The sequence below is a fragment of the Oncorhynchus keta genome, chromosome 14 (assembly GCF_023373465.1).
Source record: "Oncorhynchus keta strain PuntledgeMale-10-30-2019 chromosome 14, Oket_V2, whole genome shotgun sequence".
Lineage (NCBI taxonomy): Eukaryota > Metazoa > Chordata > Actinopteri > Salmoniformes > Salmonidae > Oncorhynchus > Oncorhynchus keta.
The window spans coordinates 29,611,583-29,633,939 of NC_068434.1; the positions used below are offsets into that span (position 1 = coordinate 29,611,583).

Consider the following 22,357-nt stretch of genomic DNA (forward strand, 5'->3'; position numbering starts at 1 on the left):
AGTGAGACCTCAAGGAGTTCGGCATGAAGTAACAGGGTATAGGCTGCCTCTGTGTAGTTCTCACAGACAAGGTGTAAATCCCTCAGCTTGTACAGATACCTGAGGACGAATTCAGTATTTTAGAGTGATATCTAACAAAATGGGATGCAAAGAAGACTATTCATTTATCCAACTGTCTCACCGTATGTAAATGTCTTCCCGTTTCTTCTCTTTATAGAAATTCTGTCACAACCAAAATAAAAACAGTGGAAAAACTCAGGTTTGGTTCAAATGTTTGATGATAACATTTAGTAAAAAATGAATTTGTTCAATGTAGAAACATAACATCTTCATATACTACTCCTCTGAGTTGGTGAATGTGGATCAATCGTTCAGACTATATTGTGAGTTCCACATAAACCAGTCCAATGAATTAGATAGTGCCTGGTGAGCTCCCCGCTGCATCTTAGTTGGGTACTGTAAGGGCGTACCAGGACGTTGACAGTGCAGCTCATGCGGAGCTCAGGGCTCTCGTCATGTGTGATGGTGCGGTATGCCAGTAGCTTCTCCAGCAGACTACTGAGCAGCAGAGCCAGCTCCTCCCCTGACTGAGACAGGTATCTGTGCCTCCGGCAGTGCTCCAGTAGCCTACACAATACCAACAATGCAATATAGATAAATAGCCCTTATTTAGGTCTTGAATATGAAACCATGAGGTAATAAGAATAAGAAAAAGGCATCAGCCTCTGATTGGCAGGGTGCTTACGTTTTCTCCAGCAAGATTTTGTACTGTTCATCCCCACTGCCTCCCTCTACTTCCTGATCCAACTTGGTGATCAGTTCATTCTCAAACTGCATTTACAGACAGACATATTAAAAACACATCACACATGCCAATGCAAGGATCAGTTCAGCCAAATAAAGCTGGGAAACTCTATTTGTACAGTTATACTGTAAAGCCAGACAGGCAACACTACTGTGGGCAGCTATCTCACCATGTCAAAGGTACGGCTGGGAGTGAAGTTGTGCTCACACTGCATCATGTCAAAGAAGATGGGGATGGTGGCTTTCCTAAGCTCTGGCTCAGGCACCAGGGTAGCCTTCAGGATGGGCCCCACCATGGCAGGGATGAATTTCATCTTGTGGGGGCCTGAGAGATACACACAGGATGCAGTTAGAAGCAAATGTTACACATGGTTCATTTGAAAGGGCAATAAGCCACACTGCTTTTTCATGCAAACAAAAAGACAGTAAACTCATAAAGCTGTAAACAAAAAGCGGCCTCCATGAAACCTGGCAATAAAACAACAATGTCTAGCTTCTCTCCTATCTGAGCATGTTTCCACTGAACAGGCCATTTTCTCACCTCTATTTGAGGAGTTCCTGTCTCACAGAGATAACAACTACCGGACGGTACTTACCAAGATTATACCACATGTCTCTGATCTTAAATCCAATGCTCTTCCTCATGTCTCCATACCTGTAACCACATCATAGAATGACACTACATGCAGTAGAACATGAATACATATTTACTAACAGGAGCATTTACAGTGTATTCAGAAAGTATTCATACCCCTTTACTTTTCCCCAAAGGTTTTGTGTTGCACCCTGATCTACACATAATACACCATAATGTCAAAGTATAATTTTGTTTTTGAGATTTTTTACAAATTAATTAAAAATGAAAAGCTGAAAATGTCTTAAGTCAAAAGTATTCAACCCCTTTGTTATGGCAAGCACAAATAAGTTCAGGAGAAAAATGTGCTTAACAAATCCCATAATAAGTTGCATGGACTCATTCTGTGTTCAATAATAGCGTTTAACATGATTTGTCTATGACTACCCCATCTCTGTACCCCACACATACAATTATCTGTAAGGTCCCTCAATCGAGTAGTGAATTTCAAGCACAGATTCAACCACAAAGACCAGGGAAGTTTTTCAATGCCTCTTAAAGGGCACTGATTGCTAGATGTGTAAAAAAATAAAAGAATAATAAGCAGACATTGAATATCCCTTTGAGCATGGTGAAGTTATTAATTAGGCTTTGGGTGGTGTATAAATACACCCAGTCGCTACAAAGATACAGGCGTCCTTCCTAACTCAGTTGCCGTAGAGGAAGGAAACTGCTCAAGGATTTCACCATGAGGTCGATGGGGACAGAGCTCGCTGATTCTTTAAAAGAATATTAGGCAAATATTGTAAAATTCAGGCAAAGCTCTAGAGACTTGGACAAAAAATACTCACAGCTTTAATCGCTGCCAAAGGTGTTTCTAACCTCTATTGACTTAGTGGGGTGCATACTGATTTATTTGTATTAATTTATAACAAATATGGAATTTTTCGACCACTTTGACATAACAGAGTATTGTCTGTAGATCGTTGAACAATTTAAAAATTAAATCCATTTTAATCCTACTTTCTAACACAACAAAGGCTGGAAAGGGTAAAGGGGTGTGAATACTGTACTGTATACTGTATCAATTAAAATACACTGTGCAATTTGGATTTTTCTTGTGTAATTATTTATTTTGGGGAATTTAAATATTGTACTCATACACAAAATAAAGAAGAAAAGGACATACTTGTTAAGTATTTTGTTCCGTTTCTCTTGAGAGAAGGATTCCAGCTGCAATGACTTGTGGGTAAGGAATGCCACAGTCAGATGGAAGTAGTTGTTCCATAGCTGAAGAGAGGAGAATATGATAAACATTTTGACATGGACATTGAGACAATTATTGAGTTAAGATTATATTAGGAAAGAGACACAGATGTATTTTGTCCACCCCATTAAGAGGTGAAGACTTGAGACCCACCTGCAGCTCAAAGTGGGTCTGGTCTAGGAAGTACATGTTGAGGACCTCAGAGTACTGGTTGATGGCCCGCAGAAACACCCCAATCTGCAGAAGGTTCATGGTCATCCAGTCAGAGGGGAAAACGTTCCCCATCAGGTCCTTAAACATGATGAATGTCTCCATCAGGAAGTCCTGTAGTGGGCCAGGGAGAACAGTTACCTTACCTGTACTGCAAGTACCTGGATTTATGCATCTTCATGTCTGCACAAACATGGGATTGTGTTTCTAACCAAGTCCATTGATTAGTAACAAGTTAAACTATGCACAGCAGGTACCAAAGCTTTCCTCATATTAGACCCACACACCTCAGTAAAGAAGCAAGGACAGGGAGATCCTCACATTGTTCCAAGTCAGTCCTCATGAAATGTCTATAATCAATAACCACTTCAGGTGCAGTTACAAGCACCAATGGTTGAATGCCAGCTATCGACTGGATGACTCAGGAAGAGCGATGCCCAGGGCAAGAGGAGCGGACCACTTACAATAATGTCCTGTCTGGTCTTGAAAGTACTTATGTAGTGGGCGTAGTGCATGTCATCCATCTGCTTCAAGATGGCAGTCATGCAGGCTAGGTAATGACCCTGGTATGGAAAAGACAGAGCATCAGTCACTTTAGCTGAAAAACTAGTTTAGGATCCCACATACAGTACCAGTCAAAAGTTTAGACACACCTACTCATTCAATGGATTTTTCTTTATTTTTACTATTTTCTACATTGTGGAATATATATATGCCATTTAGCAGACACTTTTATCCAAAGTGTGTGCATACATTCTACGTATGGGTGGTCCCGGGAATCGAACCCACTACCCTGGCGTTACAAGCGCCATGCTCTACCAACTGAGCTACAGAAGGACCACCAAAATAAAGAAACCCCTTGAATGAGTAGGTGTGTCCAAACTTTTGACTGGTACTGTTATAACATGTTATATGCTTATAACCTGCTTATATTGTTGAATGCTTATAAGTGCTAACCAAGTTATATACTGTAAAGGATGCATAGAAGCAGATTTTCAGCACTGTGCCTTATACAGTGCCTTGCGAAAGTATTCGGCCCTCTTGAACTTTGCGACCTTTTGCCACATTTCAGGCTTCAAACATAAAGATATAAAACTGTATTTTTTGTGAAGAATCAACAACAAGTGGAACACAATCATGAAGTGGAACGACATTTATTGGATATTTCAAACTTTTTTAACAAATCAAAAACTGAAAAATTGGGCGTGCAAAATTATTCAGCCCCCTTAAGTTAATACTTTGTAGCGCCACCTTTTGCTGCGATTACAGCTGTAAGTCGCTTGGGGTATGTCTCTATAAGTTTTGCACATCGAGAGACTGAAATTTTTCCCATTCCTCCATGCAAAACAGCTCGAGCTCAGTGAGGTTGGATGGAGAGCATTTGTGAACAGCAGTTTTCAGTTTTTTCCACAGATTCTCGATTGGATTCAGGTCTGGACTTTGACTTGGCCATTCTAACACCTGGATATGTTTATTTTTGAACCATTCCATTGTAGATTTTGCTTTATGTTTTGGAACATTGTCTTGTTGGAAGACAAATCTCCGTCCCAGTCTCAGGTCTTTTGCAGACTCCATCAGGTTTTCTTCCAGAATGGTCCTGTATTTGGCTCCATCCATCTTCCCATCAATTTTAACCATCTTCCCTGTCCCTGCTGAAGAAAAGCAGGCCCAAACCATGATGCTGCCACCACCATGTTTGACAGTGGGGATGGTGTGTTCAGGGTGATGAGCTGTGTTGCTTTTACGCCAAACATAACGTTTTGCATTGTTGCCAAAAAGTTCAATTTTGGTTTCATCTGACCAGAGCACCTTCTTCCACATGTTTGGTGTGTCTCCCAGGTGGCTTGTGGCAAACTTTAAACAACACTTTTTATGGATATCTTTAAGAAATAGCTTTCTTCTTGCCACTCTTCCATAAAGGCCAGATTTGTGCAATATACGACTGATTGTTGTCCTGTGGACAGAGTCTCCCACCTCAGCTGTAGATCTCTGCAGTTCATCCAGAGTGATCATGGGCCTCTTGGCTGCATCTCTGATCAGTATGTATGAGCTGAAAGTTTAGAGGGACGTCCAGGTCTTGGTAGATTTGCAGTGGTCTGATACTCCTTCCATTTCAATATTATCACTTGCACAGTGCTCCTTGGGATGTTTAAAGCTTGGGAAATCTTTTTGTATCCAAATCCGGCTTTAAACTTCTTCACAACAGTATCTCTGACCTGCCTGGTGTGTTCCTTGTTCTTCATGATGCTCTCTGCGCTTTTAACGGACCTCTGAGACTATCACAGTGCAGGTGCATTTATATGGAGACTTGATTACACACAGGTGGATTGTATTTATCATTATTAGTCATGTAGGTCAACATTGGTGTCACGACTCCGACCGAAGGACACTCCCCTTCCCGTTCGGGTGGCGCTCGGCGGTCGTCGTCGCCGGCCTACTAGCTGCTACTGATTATTTCCTCCCCCTCCTTATGTGTTGATTGAGTGCACCTGTTTTGAATTAGGTAGTAGGCTTTATTAGTCAGCCGGCCCGCAGAGTTCCTTGTGCGGGATTAATTATTGTGACCATCTGTTTTAGTGTACTTGTGTGCACGTCTATGGGTTTTGTGTTTTTCCCATTTTGTGGGTTTTCCCTAGACCGTTTAAGTCCCCCTGTTTGGGGGCATTTGTGTGTTCATTACGCCCTGTGTGTTCGTGAGGGTTGGCTTATGTTCGCTGTTTGTCGGTGCATTAAAATAGCACTCACCTGAACTCTCTGCTTCCTGCGCTTGACTCCTCACCCATTACACTCAGATCGTTACAGAATCCCGCACCACTGGAATGGAGTCAGCAGGAGCAACAGCCACTCCCCTCCCATCGATTGAAGAGAGGGTTCTACATCACACCACCGTTCTCCATCGGATCGGAACGGCGATGGATCTGGTGATGGGGAGAATGGACCGATGGAAGAGAAGCGGTCTCCCCTCTCCACCTTCGGCCCTTCCTCCTCAGGACTCCCCATCTCCCGACTCCAGCACCCTCCGTCTTACGCTCCCGAGGGTCTATGATGGAGCGGCAGCAGGGTGCCAGGGTTTCTTACTCCAGCTAGAACTGTACCTGGCCACCGTCAGACCTACTCCCTCGGGAGCGGAGAGGGTGAATGTCCTCATCTCCTGCCTCACGGGTCGTGCTCTGGAGTGGGCAAATGCAGTTTGGAATGGCCCAGACTCAGCTAAGGAGCACTACCCCGAGTTTTCTCACCGCTTCCGCGCCGTGTTTGACCATCCTCCAGATGGCCGAGCGGCAGGAGAACGACTATTCCATCTTCGGCAGGAGAAAAGGAGCGCCAAGGATTACGCGTTGGAGTTCCGTACCTTGGCAGCAGGATCCGGGTGGAACGACAAGGCCCTTATCAACCACTACAGGTGTAGTCTCCGGGAGGATGTCCGCAGGGAGCTAGCGTGTCGGGACACCGCTCTTTCATTGGATGAGCTAATTGACATGTCTATCCGACTGGACAATCTGCTGGCTGCCCGCGGGCGTTCGGAGAGGGTCCTGTGTGTTCCACCACCCAGCACCTCCACTCCTGTTTCGATGGAGTTGGGAGGGGCTTTGCCGAGGGGTACCGGAGGAGGAGGCTCCCTCTGCACCAACTGTGGTCGGAGAGGACACACGGCCGATCGGTGCTGGGGGGGTCCGTCTGGGAGTCGAGATGGCAGGCGGAACATTTCTCGATCACCCCAGGTGAGTCAGCACCAAACTCACCCAGAACGATGACATTCTATCGATGACATTCTGATCTACTCAGCCACTCACGCCGCGCATGTGTCTCTGGTACGCAAGGTGCTTGGTAGACTGCTGGAGCATGACCTATACGTCAAGGCTGAGAAGTGTGTGTTCTCCAAACGAGCCGTCTCCTTTCTGGGTTATCGCACTTCCACCTCGGGGGTGGAGATGGAGGGTGACCGCAGTAAGGCCGTGCGTAATTGGCCGACTCCAACCACGGTAAAAGAGGTGCAGCGGTTTTTGGGTTTTGCCAACTACTACCGGAGGTTTATCCGGGGTTTTGGCCAGGTAGCGGCTCCAATTACCTCACTGCTAAAGGGGGGCCCGGTGCGGTTGCGATGGTCAGCAGAGGCGGACAGAGCTTTCAACAGGTTGAGGGCGCTGTTCACGGATGCACCCGTGTTGGCGCATCCGGACCCCTTTCTAGCATTCATAGTGGAGGTGGACGCGTCCGAGGCTGGGGTGGGTGCCGTGCTATCACAGCGCTCGGGTACGCCACCAAAACTCCGCCCCTGCGCTTTCTTCTCGAGTAAGCTCAGCCCAGCGGAGCGTAACTATGATGTGGGGGACCAGGAGTTGTTAGCGGTGGTCAGGGCTCTGAAGGTGTGGAGACACTGGCTTGAGGGGACTAAGCACCCCTTTCTCATCTGGACCGACCATCAAAATCTGGAGTATATTCGGGCAGCTAGGAGACTGAACCCGCGGCAGGCAAGGTGGGCCATGTTTTTCACTCGATTCCGGTTCACTTTATCATATAGACCGGGCTCCCAGAACGTGAAGGCGGACGCACTGTCCCGCCTTTACGACACGGAGGATAGGTCCACCGAACCTACTCCCATACTTCTGGCCTCAAAGCTGATGGCACCGGTGGTATGGGAGGTGGACTCGGACATCGAGCGGGCGTTACGGGCTGAACCCGCGCCTCCTCAGTGTCCGGCGGGGCGGAGGTACATGCCGCTTGGTGTTCGGGACCAACTGATTCGGTGGGCTCATGTCCTACCCTCCTCTGGTCACCCTGGGGTGAGGAGGACAGTGGGGAGCCTTCGGGGGAGGTATTGGTGGCCTACCTTGGCTAGGGACGTTAAGGTTTATGTCTCCTCCTGTTCGGTATGCGCCCAGAGTAAGGCTCCTACGGCCATGGTCACATCTATCCGTAGATTTCCTGACCGACCTTCCCCCGTCTCAGGGCAACACCACGGTTCTGGTGATTGTGGATCGGTTCTCTAAGTCCTGCCGTCTCCTCCCGTTGCCCGGTATCCCAACAGCCCTACAGACTGCGGAGGCATTATTCACCCACGTCTTACGGCACTACGGGGTGCCGGAGGACATCGTTTCTGATCGGGGCCCCCAGTTCACGTCCCGAGTATGGAGGGCGTTCATGGAGCGTCTGGGGGTCTCGGTCAGCCTGACCTCCGGTTATCACCCCGAAAGTAGTGGGCAGGTGGAGAGAGTAAACCAGGAGGTGGGTAGGTTTCCGCGGTCGTACTGCCAGGACCGGCCAGGGGAGTGGGCGAGATACATCCCCTGGGCTGAAATGGCCCAGAACTCACAACGCCACTCCTCTACTAATGTGTCCCCCTTTCAGTGTGTGTTGGGGTACCAGCCGGTCCTGGCACCGTGGCATCCGAGCCAGACCGAGGCTCCTGCGGTGGAGGAATGGGTGCAGCGCTCCAAAGAGACCTGGAGGGCCGTCCAGGAATCCCTTCAACAGGCTAGTGGACGGCAGAAAAGGAGTGCTGACCGCCACCGCAGTGAGGCCCCCGTGTTTGTACCAGGGGACAGGGTCTGGCTCTCGACCCGAAACCTACCCCTCCGCGTGCCCTGCCGGAAGCTTGGGCCGCAGTGTGTAGGGCCGTTCAAAGTCCTGAGGAGAATAAACGAGGTGTGTTATCGATTACAACTCCCTTCCTATTATCGTATTAACCCCTTGTTTCATGTGTCTCTCCTCCGGCCGGTGGTAGCTGGTCCCCTACAGGACGGTGAGGTACTGGAGGTCCCTCCTCCCCCTCTGGACATCGAGGGGTCCCCGGGCGTATACGATACGGGCCATTCTGGACTCGAGACGCCGGGTGAGGGGCCTGCAGTACCTCGTGGACTGGGAGGGGTACGGTCCGGAAGAGAGGTGCTGGGTACCCACCAGGGACATTTTGGATCCGTCAATGTTGAGGGATTTCCATCGCCTCCACCCGGATCGCCCTGCGCCTCGTCCTCCGGGTCGATCTCAAGGCCGGTGTCGGCGCGCTGCGGGAGCCACGCGTCAAGGGGGGGGGTACTGTCACGACTCCGACCGAAGGACACTCCCCTTCCCGTTCGGGTGGCGCTCGGCGGTCGTCGTCGCCGGCCTACTAGCTGCTACTGATTATTTCCTCCCCCTCCTTATGTGTTGATTGAGTGCACCTGTTTTGAATTAGGTAGTAGGCTTTATTAGTCAGCCGGCCCCCAGAGTTCCTTGTGCGGGATTAATTATTGTGACCATCTGTTTTAGTGTACTTGTGTGCACGTCTATGGGTTTTGTGTTTTTCCCATTTTGTGGGTTTTCCCTAGACCGTTTAAGTCCCCCTGTTTGGGGGCATTTGTGTGTTATTACGCCCTGTGTGTTCGTGAGGGTTGGCTTATGTTCACCGTTTGTCGGTGCATTAAAATAGCACTCACCTGAACTCTCTGCTTCCTGCGCTTGACTCCTCACCCATTACACTCAGATCGTTACAATTGGATCATTCAGAGATCCTCACTGAACTTCTGGTGAGAGTTTGCTGCACTGAAAGTAAAGGGGCTGTATAATTTTGCACGCCCAATTTTTCAGTTTTTGATTTGTTAAAAAAGTTTGAAATATCCAATAAATGTTGTTCCACTTCATGATTGTGTCCCACTTGTTGTTGATTCTTCACAAAAAAATACAGTTTTATATCTTTATGTTTGAAGTCTGAAATGTGGCAAAAGGTCGCAAAGTTCAAGGGGGCGGAATACTTTCGCAAGGCACTGTACGTGGAAACTTAAAATAAAGTATTAGGCTACCAACTGAACAAATTAAAATAACTTTAGAGTTAGATGAAGGGTCTTACAATGAGAGGGGAGGTTCTGCTCATGCTGATGACAGTGCGATTGACCCTGCGAAGCAGCCGCTCCATAATCAGCTGGACATGACCCCGGGTTGGACCCTGAGGACACAGACAAGCAGCTCAGATAAATAATATATGTTTCAAAACCCATCCAGTTAGAGTCAGGGATGTGACTGATTTCAGTGTTTCCAGAAGCAGAGATAGAGATGTGCTGTAGCAATTAGCCACTCACCACATCCTTGTGGTCCAGGTTGTCAAGCACAGTGCTGAGCAGCTGAACACAGGCCTCGTGGTCAGGCTTATTGGAGTGGTCATCCAGCTGCCCACTCAGCTGGTCAGTCAACAGTGGCAAGAGGACATCTCGACACTCTGTAGGGTCAAAGACAAATAGAGACCATTCAAATGTGTCATCATGTGGTTCTGTTTTTAAATAGAGATGATTATAAAGTTGTGTTTTAACCAGAGAGGCGCCACAGTACCTGGCTTTTTGAAAAGGCCACTCTCCACCATCTTACACATGCAACCAAGCTTCTGGCGCACCAGCTGAGAGTCAGGGATGCTCTCGATGAACTTGGTCAGAAGAACACTAGTGAGGGAGAGACAGGAAGACATACAGAAAAAGGCAAGGACATGTGACAATGTCACTATCTTTTCTATACAGGAAACAGTATAATTTCTGCAGAGATTTTACTGCTAAAATGTCATTACAAGGAGTTACCTGAGCTCCACAGGGTCAAAGACATTTTTTATGTCATTAATGATGGTGGGGAGGTATTTCAGTATCGCCCCCTGAAAAAGACAAGGTCTCAAAAGTGTTTTTAAAAGAACATGAAGGAAATATCACTGGATAATGCTTTACAGAGCGAGTCAACTATAAAGTGTTTATTAAGTAAAACTTGAACTTTCATGAAGCCAGCATAAAAGTCAATAACTATAGGACCAAGGACGATAACTATAACAAAAACGATAACAACTATACAAATCAATATAATCGTTCTAATTCAAGTGAACAGGAACGTCAGACTACAACGATAACTACAAAAATAGTGGAGAACGACACCGAGAGCGATCACTTCCAGAGAGACTTTTTTCCCTGTCCCTCCAACGATTAAACATTGACAACCAATCAAAAACGCGTTCCATTGAACGCGTTCCATTCCGTTGTTGAGCGCAAGATAAACATGCCTGAATAAATGGCCATGTGTGAGCATATTGGTGTCCACGTTACTTATAAAACGACTTGGGAGAATGATGATCCACGAGAAACAGCCATGAGAAGGCCATATTTTCGATGGTAGGCCTATCTGTTAACGCCAATACATCCTGGCAAAATGCACACTATGACTTGTCTACTATTGTGCCTTTCTGGACCTTGTCAACTGTCAAGACAATACCCATTACTGATCAATATGGTTGCCTAATCAGGCCTCGGCTAGATTATTATTATTTCGGAATGAAACATGCATTCAAAACGCTGTTTTTGTTGTTGCGGTTATTGAAATGACATATCCACTGCAGTTTACAGCCTAGACTATAATGATTTACTCGCTAGAAAAATACATTCAAAAAGCATTATTGCATTTTGCTGTTATAGCCTAGGTATGATTGTTTTTCTTGTCCCCAAAAAGCTTAATCAATTAGGGAGAATGTCGAGCTGGAGCGCAGACTGGGGCGCACACTATCCTAGGCTACCTGCCATTTTATTATCAGATTAAACAATATATTTCAACTGTGTAAATTCATTGCATATAGGCTATTCACGGCAGTATTAGGGTCTAACATTTAGTTAATAAATGGGCCGCATACGCTTCTAAGGCTGCAAATCTCTATTCTGTCTTCTGTCTTCACCGTTCTTTTTGCACAATTGCGCACCTGGCCTCTACTTCCTCGCAGCTATAGCTATTCCTTTCTACAGCTATTCCTTTCCCTTTGAATCCCAATATCTTGTTGTACACCTAATTCGAGCATTTTATTTTCTACTACTAGCCTATTTAGGAGATATTGCCATTTGCTCTTACTTGCTGAATGTAAAATAGGGGATTTTGAAAGAAGACGGAGCGCGATGGTGTGATCAAAATAAACCACATGATTAGCCTGCTAATGTATCTTTCTGGACATAGGTTGTATGCAGTTATTTCGGCATGAAGCATTCAAAACAGGACATTTAAGCGGTTATTCAAATTTGCCCACATCACTTCAGTTTACAACCAAAGACAATAATTGTGTACTCACTTGATAACAATAATACATTCACCATTGCACTAGCTTAGGTACAATACTTTTCTTGTCTAAAAATGTAAGGCTAATCAATAGTGAAGCTTTGCGTGTCTGAGACTGCAGCGCAGCCTGGAGGAACGCACAGGTCTGCCATGTAATAATCTGTAAAAAAATATATATATATTGATAGCACTACTATTTACCTATTGAAGGACGTAATATCTAGTTTCTTACTTTGGCTACACATCTCTACCCTCTCTCTTCCATCTGTTCCGGTGTTCAATATACTGTAGTGTAGGCCATAGGCCACTTTAATAAATGGATTACTAGTCACTTTAAACAATGCCACTTTATTAAATAATGCCACTTTAATAATGTTTACATATCTTACATTACTCATATCATATGTATATACTGTATTTTATACCATCTATTGCACCTTTCCTATGCTGCTCGGCCATCGCTCATCCATATATTTATATGTACATATTCTCATTCACCCCTTTATATTTGTGTGTATTAGCTAGTTGTTGGGAAATTGTTAGATATTACTGCACTGTCTGAACTAGAAGCACAAGCATTTCGCTACACTCGCATTAACATCTGCTAACCATGTGTATGTGACATATAATTTCATTTCATTTAGGCTACGTGAGCCGCTCCGCTATTCCTCTTCACTTGTAATCCCAGGAAAAGATATAGACTACTAAAGCTATAGACCATTTATTTTTAGCCTTTTTTAAAACCATGCCTAATAGCCTTTTCGCGGAGAGAAGCATGATTGCTCTAGCTAATTGTTGAATGTAAAATAGGCCTAGGCCAAATGAACTGTTGTGAGAAAGTTAAGGAGATAGAGTGTGTTGGTGTCAACACTGGCCAGTGATGATAACATTGTTGCACTGATGCATTGCAAATGGTTGCACAGGACAGACAGAGAGATGGGCACAGCAAAAAATAAGATCTAGAGACAAATTGACATCCATTAGAAACATGGAAATCACTTCCAAACCACTTGAGCAACAATGCAAGCAATGACATGATATAAAAGATATGCAGCCTAAACAGTATTTGTTGTTGAATGACTACATTTGAATATTAGTTCCTATATGTACTTTTAAGTATTATTTGCAGTTGTCACAATAATAGTGAACACACCCTGAAGCACTGAATGTTCTGTGCTACCACCTTATTAACAGGCCTACAGTATGCATTGATAAGTTACTAAGTACTGCAGAGCGCTGGTTATAGTTTTGTATAATGTATCTTTATGGTTATCATCCTTGGTGTGGATGGCCCGTATGGCTTCAATTAACATAGAAAGGGTAAGCTAGTTTGTAAAGCTGACAATTTCATTAGAATAATACAGTGAGTGCTGCCCTACCAGGCTATTCAATGTTAACTGAGAGTGCATTAAAGAAGATGAAGTACCATGCAAGTGTCCATACCAGTGTCTCTCCCCTACACCAACTCACCTTTATCTTCACTCCCTCGTCTAGCGGTCTGTCCATGAGTGTGTTGAAGGAGAGGAAGAGTGTCCGGATGGAGTTAAAGAAAGCATCCCCATCCTCACTGGTCCCATAGAATCTGAATAAACAGAAAGAAGGACATTGCTCATTTCAAAACAAACTAATATTGTTTACCAAATGTATGAGTATGTATGAGGAAGGAAGCCCACAGCTATGATACCTGAGGTAGAGGACCCGGGACTGCACAATGAACCTGAACAGGTACTTGAGGGCTTTGAGGGCTGAGTACAGCCCCTCTGTTAGGACAGGCTTATCTGCATGGCCCACATAGTAATTCAGAACCTTGGTCAGCTTCCTGAAAAAGTAATGGAATGGGGCACTCAGGCATACCAGTAACTGCATATAAATGACTGCATTCTGAATTGGTGGAAAGGTGTCAAAACAGGAGGAAAGAAAAATGAACTGAGTAGAGAGGGAAATGTGAAAAAGGAGAGGGCTATACTCACATATAAGCCAAAGTGGCACTGAAGTGTTTGTTGATGTATGTCTCCAGTACTGGGTTAAAGTGCTGGAACTTGATGTCTCCAATCAGTGTGATTATGAACACCTAGAAGAAAAGCAAAGCATAGTCAGGAACCAGTGTAATATAGAAACCTGCTGGAAAATGTTTTTGCATGAATAGTTTCTGCAATACAACTGTCTTTTGGTATATTAAAGACAGATGCCATTAACCCTGATAGCTTAACGCAGGTAATTCACCCACCACTCCAGAACTCACCAGAGCATTAAAGACCAGATTGTCATAGGTGTCCTTCTCTGAAGTCTCCATCATGATGTTGAACAGGGCATCAAGTGTGTCCTGTAGAAACTAAGACCACAAAATACAAATGCATTAGTATAGGGTGTCCTTGTATGTTAAACTAGTTAAGAACCACTGGAGCAGTCAGACTCACTTTGACAATCTCTCCTCCCTCTACCTCCATTAGGCGCTGCAGGTTCTGGTCCAGCTGTTCAGGGTTGGACCTCCAGTTCAACAGGCCCAGGAGATCCACTGGAAGAGGAACAGGAGAATATTACTTTTATGTCAACATCATTCTACTCTGTATTATGAGCCGAAGTGCGGAAAGAGTTGTATTTGATTTGATTACATTTGTTAAAGTCTGTTTGATTCTAAATACATTGATTCCCAGATAATCATGTCTTACTACAGTACCATTCTGGGTGAGTTTAGTGGAACAGGTGAGAGTGCCAATCTGGAAGCTGTCCTTTGTGACTGGGATGACTCCTGAATGCTGAAAGGTTCTCCCTGTCTGCCTCTCCTTCTCCTCCACCTCAGCCCAGGAGCCTGGCAGAGTCAGGTATGTCTTTGCATCCTCAGTCTTCTTTACATCAACCTTAGCCAAATGAACAAAAGGAATTAAATACTAAAACATATTAATCTGTATGTCATTTGCTATTCATTGACCAGGGAGGGGCCATGAATGATCTACTTACTTTCAGCTTTTTATTTTATATGAAATATCTAAATAATTACTACTTCGCTACTTAACAGATAATGAAATAGAATCCCTATGGGGAGAGAATTATTTCAAATGAATCAAATGTATCTGAACCCTCTGGTTCCACCAAGCTGTGGGCATCATATAGGGTCTGCGTCAGTAGCATAGTGCTGTGTTGGTCCCACCTTGTAGACAATGAGGTCATGTCTGCCGTCTCTCAGTGTGGTTCCGTCTCCTTTCATCAGGCGGACGAACGCCATGCCAAATGGCTTTTCTGATTTGTCTCTAGCTAAAGGAAACACAGCAGTGTCAGTGAGAACCCAATCAACCAACTCTGAAGGACACATTCATATTCATTCTGACCAGATCCCAGAGGGTTAGGGCAGGCTGCCCGGGTGTCGAGTGTTTTAGAAACATGAGAGACTCACAGTCCTGAGATGATCTGTGTCGAAACATCACCCTGAGATGACAGTGGCCCACATCTTCAATCGGAATAGTCACCTTGCAAGGGGAGAAGAAAGGAATGAGGAGAGGAGTAAGGAGAGTATCATAACAAGAGACAGATAAAGTCATGTCTAGTGTCTGTCTAGCATTTTGTATGAGTGCCAATATCTCCTCTAAAGGATTATTTAATTGTATAGAGACAAATCTTTTTGGGAAATTAATTGCTGAACTTGAGCCACCATGGGGAGAGTACAGAGCTCTCTTGTCCTGACAGAAACACCTGGGATGCAGGTAAGTGAGCTGTACCTTGACTGTTTCATTCCAGCTCGGCTGCTTGACCTGGTAGTAAATTACAGACTTGTACTCTGTGATCCCATCATATCCAGCTCCAGGAAATATTGCTTTCTATTCAAGTAGAAGGAATGAGCTTCAGTCAAACATATTTTTTTGCAGACAAGAAACCCCATGTATATGTATAAACATGAATTTGGGTCATTTTGTAATAACTTAAGTTTTCGTACAGTAAACCAACAAACATGAGTTGACCAACAGGTAATATTGAGGTAAAAATGGTTAAAGAAAGAAATGTGGAGGCACACATAATGTTAAGACAGCACCCTTACCTCCATGAGATTGCCATCGTCATCTAGTACACTCAACATCACCTCAACATTTTTGGGTGACGTTTTTTTACCACGGTCAAACTCCCCCTGCAGCAAGGTCACATATATATCGTTCCTCACATATCCTAGAGGAGGAGAATTAGTTGGTTAATATTGAAAAGCAATCTATTAACTGTCACTGCTGTAAAGGAAGCTACTAAGTATGCAACCCCTTGTTTCAGATGCAATTCAGCTACAAAGAAGAACATATAAACGTATGGCACCTGGGAGGATGATCTCAGGGAAGCCCATCTTTCTAACAATGGCGGTGGTGCGATCCACAAAGTGGGAGTAGTCCTTCCTGACCTGGGATAGGTCACCAGGAAGTAGCTTTAAGGTCACAAACAGTCCTGAGAACCCAGCAGGGCCAATCAATGAAGAGATAGTTAACAAGACAGAGAAACTAACAGAATGTTCAGAATGGATACACAACTTGTTACGTTTCTATTTTAAACCCAGACCAACATTTTAAAAGCCACTTCTGAGTTACATTCCTTTGTATTTTATATTCTGTTCTACTCTGCTATATCCTAGGCAAACTGGTGAGTTGTTGCCACAGAGTGTCAGTGAGTGTGTCTCTTTACCCTGGCCCTTGTGGTTAACCTCCCGGGTGTTAATGACTTTGTTGAAGACGGCAGTGAGAGGCTCATTCTCTCCAATGACCCGGGATGGGAGGAGAGGTGACATGATGAGTTGCCTCTGACGGATGTAGGTCTCCATTGCTATCCTGGGAGAGAGAAGAAGGGAGAGAGGGGGATAAATATTTTTTTTAAGTGGGACTGACAAGTGGATGGAACCATTGATCACAAAACATAGAGCTACGAAAGACATTTTGAGATATTGGAAAAGGAAATCCACAAAATATAACAGTGCATGTGACCAAGCAAGAATAAGAACCGTCTCCAGTTGCATTTTTGTTACACTGCACTACAAGCCTAGACCTGTCCTTGATCTACAGTATTGTATAGCAGGAAGCAGTTGTATAATGCATTCCTTTAAGTGCTCTATCCTAAAACAGTTCAAGCCATTTGTCATTTCTGACTCTATGATGGTGTAAGAGAAGATTGAGTTAAAATGGACTGGGGAGTGTCTCTATTATCACTGTGAAAATGAACAGAGCCTGTGAGAGATTTTAAAACACTCACTGCTGAAAGGGGATGAAATGCTGCTTCTCCTCATCATCTGCTTTCCCATGGGCGATATCTGTGATGTCCATCACTGTGAACAGAGGCAACTGTGAATGTGTGGTGATATGTGGCAAAGGCGAAGCTAATAAGCTGCTTTCAATTAAATTATCCTGTTATTGCCACTGCTGCTGCTAGCATGACATCACTTTAATATCTTTGGTATTTGATTTCTCAGCTTGAGCCATTTCACAGCAGTCTTCACTCTGATTAAATAAACTACAGAGCAGAACGACAATGTAATTTGTGTTTAAAAACTAGTTATTGGGCCCTCAGACACCTGTTCCAATGCACCAGAGACAATGAGAAAAAGATACATCCACAACAGGAGCATAGGTAGGATTCCAGCAGGCCTGTCTGTGTGATCTTGAGCTTTGTGTTGCAATAGATGATGGTTCAGTAGGCATTCCTCTTTCTCTCTCAATTAGTAATTTCTTAGGAAATAGCTGACGGAAATAAGAGCTCTTTATTGCTTCCAATGATTCTGGGTTCAGTCCATTTGCTGTGACACCAGAGGAGACAATTTCTCATCCAACCCAGAAATGTAATCCTCCACTTAAAACAAAGAGGGATATTTAAATCCTTTCCCCTGACTCCTTTGGCAAGGCAGACAACGTAGAGGTAGTTTATGGGTCAGGAGGGTAAGCAGGTTCAGGTGGGCTCAGGGTGTGTCTGGCTTTTATCCAGGACAGGGATCCTACTGTAAATGTTTGTTTAGGCCGTCAATTACCCATTCACTCAAACTCTGAGTAAATGGGTTAGTGTTCTGATTTCAGATTTAATAGAATGTGTAAATTTGCGCAAACAAATATAGGGAAGACATCTCAATTAAAAGACATCTCACCAGCTACACCAAATGGTCTCCTTAACCCTCCTGTGTGTTTCTTGCCCTCCTTGAGTTCCATGCTGCCCACCCTGATAATCTGACAGACGAGGAAGAGACGTGGCCTAATCAGGTCACTGCTGCTCAGATCCTGGCCAGAGAGGGCAGAGTGGAGAAGATAATTTCAATGCAAAGATAAGGACGACATAATAAAAGTAAAGTAAAAGTTACAAGGCAGAACATATTCAATATCTTATGCAATGTTGCGTATATGCATTTTAATGAGAGCAGTTCAGATGAAGAGCCTGTCTGAGGATATAAATGGCATGGCATGGCATTGCATAGCATGCCCCAACCAAGGACTGTCACTGCCCGCTTCCGGTCCATCTATTAGGCTAGACTATTACATTTACAACAACAGGGAATAAGAAAGTGGAAGGGAGGGTTTCATCTCTGTTACCGTGAAGAGGGCAGGCAGATTGTTGAGTTTCTCAATCTCTTTGGGCATGCCCATGCTGTCCCAGCGCACCAGGAAGTTCTCACTGCAAACATACATGGCATTCACAATCAAGAATCACAACTCCCATACCTCACTGTAACAAACCTCTGTGTGTTTTGACAAGATAACACAAAAACACAAATATATCAAAATGCCTACATACAGTCACGTTATTAAATATATATGCAATGTGGAACACATGAGTACTGGACAAATTGTTCTATCAAGCGTCAGAATGGTAATGGTGGTTAAGTATAATGCAATGAATTTAAATTAGTTGGTATCTGACCTGATGAACTCTGACTGGTCAGGGTCATAGAGTGACATAAGCAGCTCTGCATCCTCCCCGATGTTACAAACAAAGTTCTTGAGGTTCATGAGGAGACTGTATGTGTGCACTCTGCTAAACAGGGACTGGCGCCGCATCTCCAGATTCTGCTTCCGGGTCTACAGAGGGGCACAGAGACACTGTATGAGCAAACACGATGCACTGGCAGGGCTAACTCTGCAGCATATACATGTAGTATTTTATCTACATGTATCTACGCAAACAACAGCTGGTCCATGCCTTCTCCTCTTGTATTCTGTCATCTATACTGCGGGATGCAGTCTCAAAGGCTCGGAATAGATTGACTGTGCTTGTGCAGTCCGGGTCCAGAGTGTTCCCTGCGTCATCTCGCACCACCAGGTCCAACCCTAGAATCCTGTACAACAGAAAGCATCAAATATTGCTTAGGACAGATTTACAAGGGCATATTCTTAGCACCATGACTCAGTCACATAAAACGTTACAAGCATGTTTATGTCACAATGCAATTCAAGTAGAGTGCAATTTATACCGGTTTCCATAATCAATCTTAGCTGTGACTTTCTTCCTGAGCTCCACAAGGTCATCCTTGGGCAATGTTCCAGACACTATCTGAGATCGATACTCGATGAGGCTGTAGGCCATCTGTTGTACGGCCCTGAACAGAGTGGTCTTGTTGTTCTGTCAAACAAGCAGTCATATTCATCATCACAGTCACCCAGGCTAACATAATTACTCTTTTCCAAACAGACTAAGTGTCAGAGTTGAATAACAGCATAAGGGTAAAGTGAATTCTTTAATGTAAATATTATGTAAGTAGGGTGATGGATAAGAAACTAGTTTTCTCAACGTACCACATATAGCTTGTGCCATATTTGTGCCCATTCCCTCAGAGTGGCGCCTAACTCCAGTACCAGTGGTAGGTCTCCTGGGATAACTATTTCCTGCTGGCTGTATGTAAGATGGGTGGAAGGAAGGAACGTACCAGATATTGGGTCCCATAGGTGCATCACATGCATCAAATTGTGCAAATAGTTCAAGACACACATCCCATCAAATACAATCAATTTCTAATGACATGACGAGTGACACCTTACCCTGTCCCTTCAACTTTAGCCTCCTTTAGATGGATATACGAGGCTGGGAAAATGCCCTATGAGATGAAACAGAAACGTAAACCTCTTCCTCAAATTATTTTCTAATTTTAAGGAAAAACCATGAATGGATATACGGTTGTTGCCATACCTTCTGTGCTTTGTTCCGTATTGTGTACCCTCTATACCAGTCTGGGGAGATTAAAGATTGATATAGAGATATGACAGAGATATAGGGATAAATATAATAGACATAAGACCGATGAGAAGAGGACAAACTAGATACAGATGGTGATATTGACTGTTATATCTTTCAAAGGTATTTCATTAAACATTGCTGATTATTTTCAATCCATGTCTGGTATTGATAACAGCTTTAGTTCAATGTTTTACAAAGTTTCAGTGTTGAAAACTGTTACTTAGCGCGTGACAGCTTGTTGTACGTAAGAACGTGAAGCTAGAGTGATATGTTAGGGCATGTTGGCTGTTTATGCTCACCTTCAAATGTCTCAAGTATGTGTACAGTGTCTCCCACCTGGAGACACAGCTCCTGCTCTCTTCTGGAGTCATAATTATAGATTGCTGAGAGAGAATTGATAGGAGGGGGAGAGAAAATAGAGTCTTATTATGGCAATTTTACTATGTGAAACAACATACAAACACAAAACAACAACCCCCAGCAATATACAGAAAGTGAAAACAGAAAAAAGATAAGAAAAGCCCAGCAAATCCTATAGACTTTGGCCTTTTCCCAGGTCATATCTTGATAAAGGTACAGTATATTGTAGTCAGGTATTTCTTGCGCTGTGAAAAAGCATGTTTGAGCTCGAGTAAGAGTAAACATTGTTTCATGAAATTACAGGTACATTCTTGTGTGGTGCAAGTGGAATTCAAGGGCTGGCCTTATACTGGAAACACAGTTTTAATTGAAAATGTCCCTCAATCTGTTGGATTTTCACTTCACTCTTAATTATAGCCTGTATTCATGATTATTATTTTAGGACAGCCTTACCTCACATTTTAAATAAAGAGATGACTGTTTTTCATTCCCTGAGCCTATGTGTTGGATGGAGTAAATGGAAAATGTTTTTCCAAGTGTATTACAACATCCACACAGAGGAAAGCAGAGTGATGAGGGGATTGACATCATGTATCATTTATTCCTAAATCACCAAGCCATGGAGCCTATCGGTTAAAGGTCACATTGTAAAGGGTATATGGCAGCCAACTGGGTCAGCAGAGTGCTCAGCCCTCCTCTGCTCTTCAGCTGCAACCCTGTGCTCCTCAGTTTGTTAACTTAATTTCCTTCCTAGAGGCGTTTGCTGCATCACCCTTCCTCCTTTTCACTGAAGGACACAAGTGAGAGACAGATCACACAGCACAGCATGCTCTCTCTCTCACACACACACACACACACACACACACACACACACGCACGCACGCACGCACGCACGCACGCACACACACACACACACACACACACACACACACACACACACACACACACACACACACACACACACACACACACACACACACACACACACACACACACACATACACACGTCATGACTTGAGTGAGCTGCAGTACACATAGACTTTCATAGCCTAGTACTCAGCATCCACCCTCTATCACAGAAACAAGGCAAGGAGCTCTGTCCTGACTTGCACAGTGATAATCCTTGTTGCCAGAGGATAGGTCTCACTGCACGCTTCAACTGGCTAAGCTCATCACATCTCTGAATACCTCAAAACTAAACATGAATATTCTTTGAGTAAGTATCCTTCCCATTTAATTGTATGCAGTTCCCCTCAAATGCAAATTAGTATGCGACTGTTCAACACTTCTTCTGTGAGAACAAATAGTACTAATTTAATATGTAGACCTGTGGGGAAAAGGTATATACAGTGCCTTCAGAAAGTAATCATACCCCTAGAATAATTCTACATGCACTGTCAACTGTGGGACCTTATATAGACAGGTGTATGACTTTCCAAATCATGTCCAATCAATTGAAATTACCACAAGTGGACTCCAATCAAGTTGTAGAAACTTTTCAAGTATGATCAATGGAAACAGGATGCACCTGAGCTCAATTTTGAGTCTCATAGCAAAGGGTCTGAATACTTTTGTAAATAAGATATTTCTGTTTTTTAATACATTTGTGATCATTTCTAAAAACCTGTTTTCATTTTGTCATTATGAGGTATTGTGTGTAGATTGATGAGGAAAATGTTTAATTTAATCAAATGTAAAACAAGGCTGTAACATAACAAAATGTGGAAAATGGTCAAGGGGTCTGAATACTGAACACTGAATGCATTTTTCAACCATTTCCCATCCTAAAAATTAGGAATAAACAAAAGCTTTGATTTCTTGTCAAACAGATGGAAAAGGGTATTAGAAATACATGAAAACACAATAATGTTGAAGTAAAGATCCCTGCCAACTAATATCAACACTGATATTTAGTTTGCAATAAT

General features: G+C 43.9%; 1 protein-coding gene across 2 annotated transcripts in view; it reads right to left on the minus strand.

Moving 5' to 3' along the window:
• Positions 1-22,357, minus strand: part of LOC118393165 (dedicator of cytokinesis protein 5-like) — a 51,106-nt gene that overhangs the window by 23,967 nt on the left and 4,782 nt on the right. For both annotated transcript variants that reach the window (XM_035785545.2, XM_035785544.2), the window contains exons 2-36: positions 20,372-20,455; positions 20,025-20,065; positions 19,877-19,932; positions 19,634-19,730; positions 19,312-19,460; positions 19,041-19,176; positions 18,762-18,919; positions 18,434-18,515; positions 17,995-18,124; positions 17,112-17,184; positions 16,551-16,693; positions 16,191-16,316; positions 15,928-16,052; positions 15,611-15,709; positions 15,289-15,361; positions 15,046-15,149; positions 14,575-14,755; positions 14,315-14,412; positions 14,140-14,229; positions 13,868-13,968; positions 13,582-13,716; positions 13,368-13,479; positions 10,397-10,467; positions 10,158-10,264; positions 9,911-10,047; positions 9,682-9,777; positions 3,320-3,418; positions 2,799-2,969; positions 2,568-2,668; positions 1,401-1,459; positions 975-1,129; positions 746-831; positions 471-627; positions 182-222; positions 9-99 (exon numbers count right to left, since the gene is read on the minus strand). In XM_035785545.2, the coding sequence (XP_035641438.1) occupies positions 9-99; positions 182-222; positions 471-627; positions 746-831; positions 975-1,129; positions 1,401-1,459; positions 2,568-2,668; positions 2,799-2,969; positions 3,320-3,418; positions 9,682-9,777; positions 9,911-10,047; positions 10,158-10,264; positions 10,397-10,467; positions 13,368-13,479; positions 13,582-13,716; positions 13,868-13,968; positions 14,140-14,229; positions 14,315-14,412; positions 14,575-14,755; positions 15,046-15,149; positions 15,289-15,361; positions 15,611-15,709; positions 15,928-16,052; positions 16,191-16,316; positions 16,551-16,693; positions 17,112-17,184; positions 17,995-18,124; positions 18,434-18,515; positions 18,762-18,919; positions 19,041-19,176; positions 19,312-19,460; positions 19,634-19,730; positions 19,877-19,932; positions 20,025-20,065; positions 20,372-20,455 (3,764 nt within the window). The remainder of the gene's footprint in view (positions 1-8; positions 100-181; positions 223-470; positions 628-745; positions 832-974; positions 1,130-1,400; positions 1,460-2,567; positions 2,669-2,798; positions 2,970-3,319; positions 3,419-9,681; positions 9,778-9,910; positions 10,048-10,157; positions 10,265-10,396; positions 10,468-13,367; positions 13,480-13,581; positions 13,717-13,867; positions 13,969-14,139; positions 14,230-14,314; positions 14,413-14,574; positions 14,756-15,045; positions 15,150-15,288; positions 15,362-15,610; positions 15,710-15,927; positions 16,053-16,190; positions 16,317-16,550; positions 16,694-17,111; positions 17,185-17,994; positions 18,125-18,433; positions 18,516-18,761; positions 18,920-19,040; positions 19,177-19,311; positions 19,461-19,633; positions 19,731-19,876; positions 19,933-20,024; positions 20,066-20,371; positions 20,456-22,357) is intronic.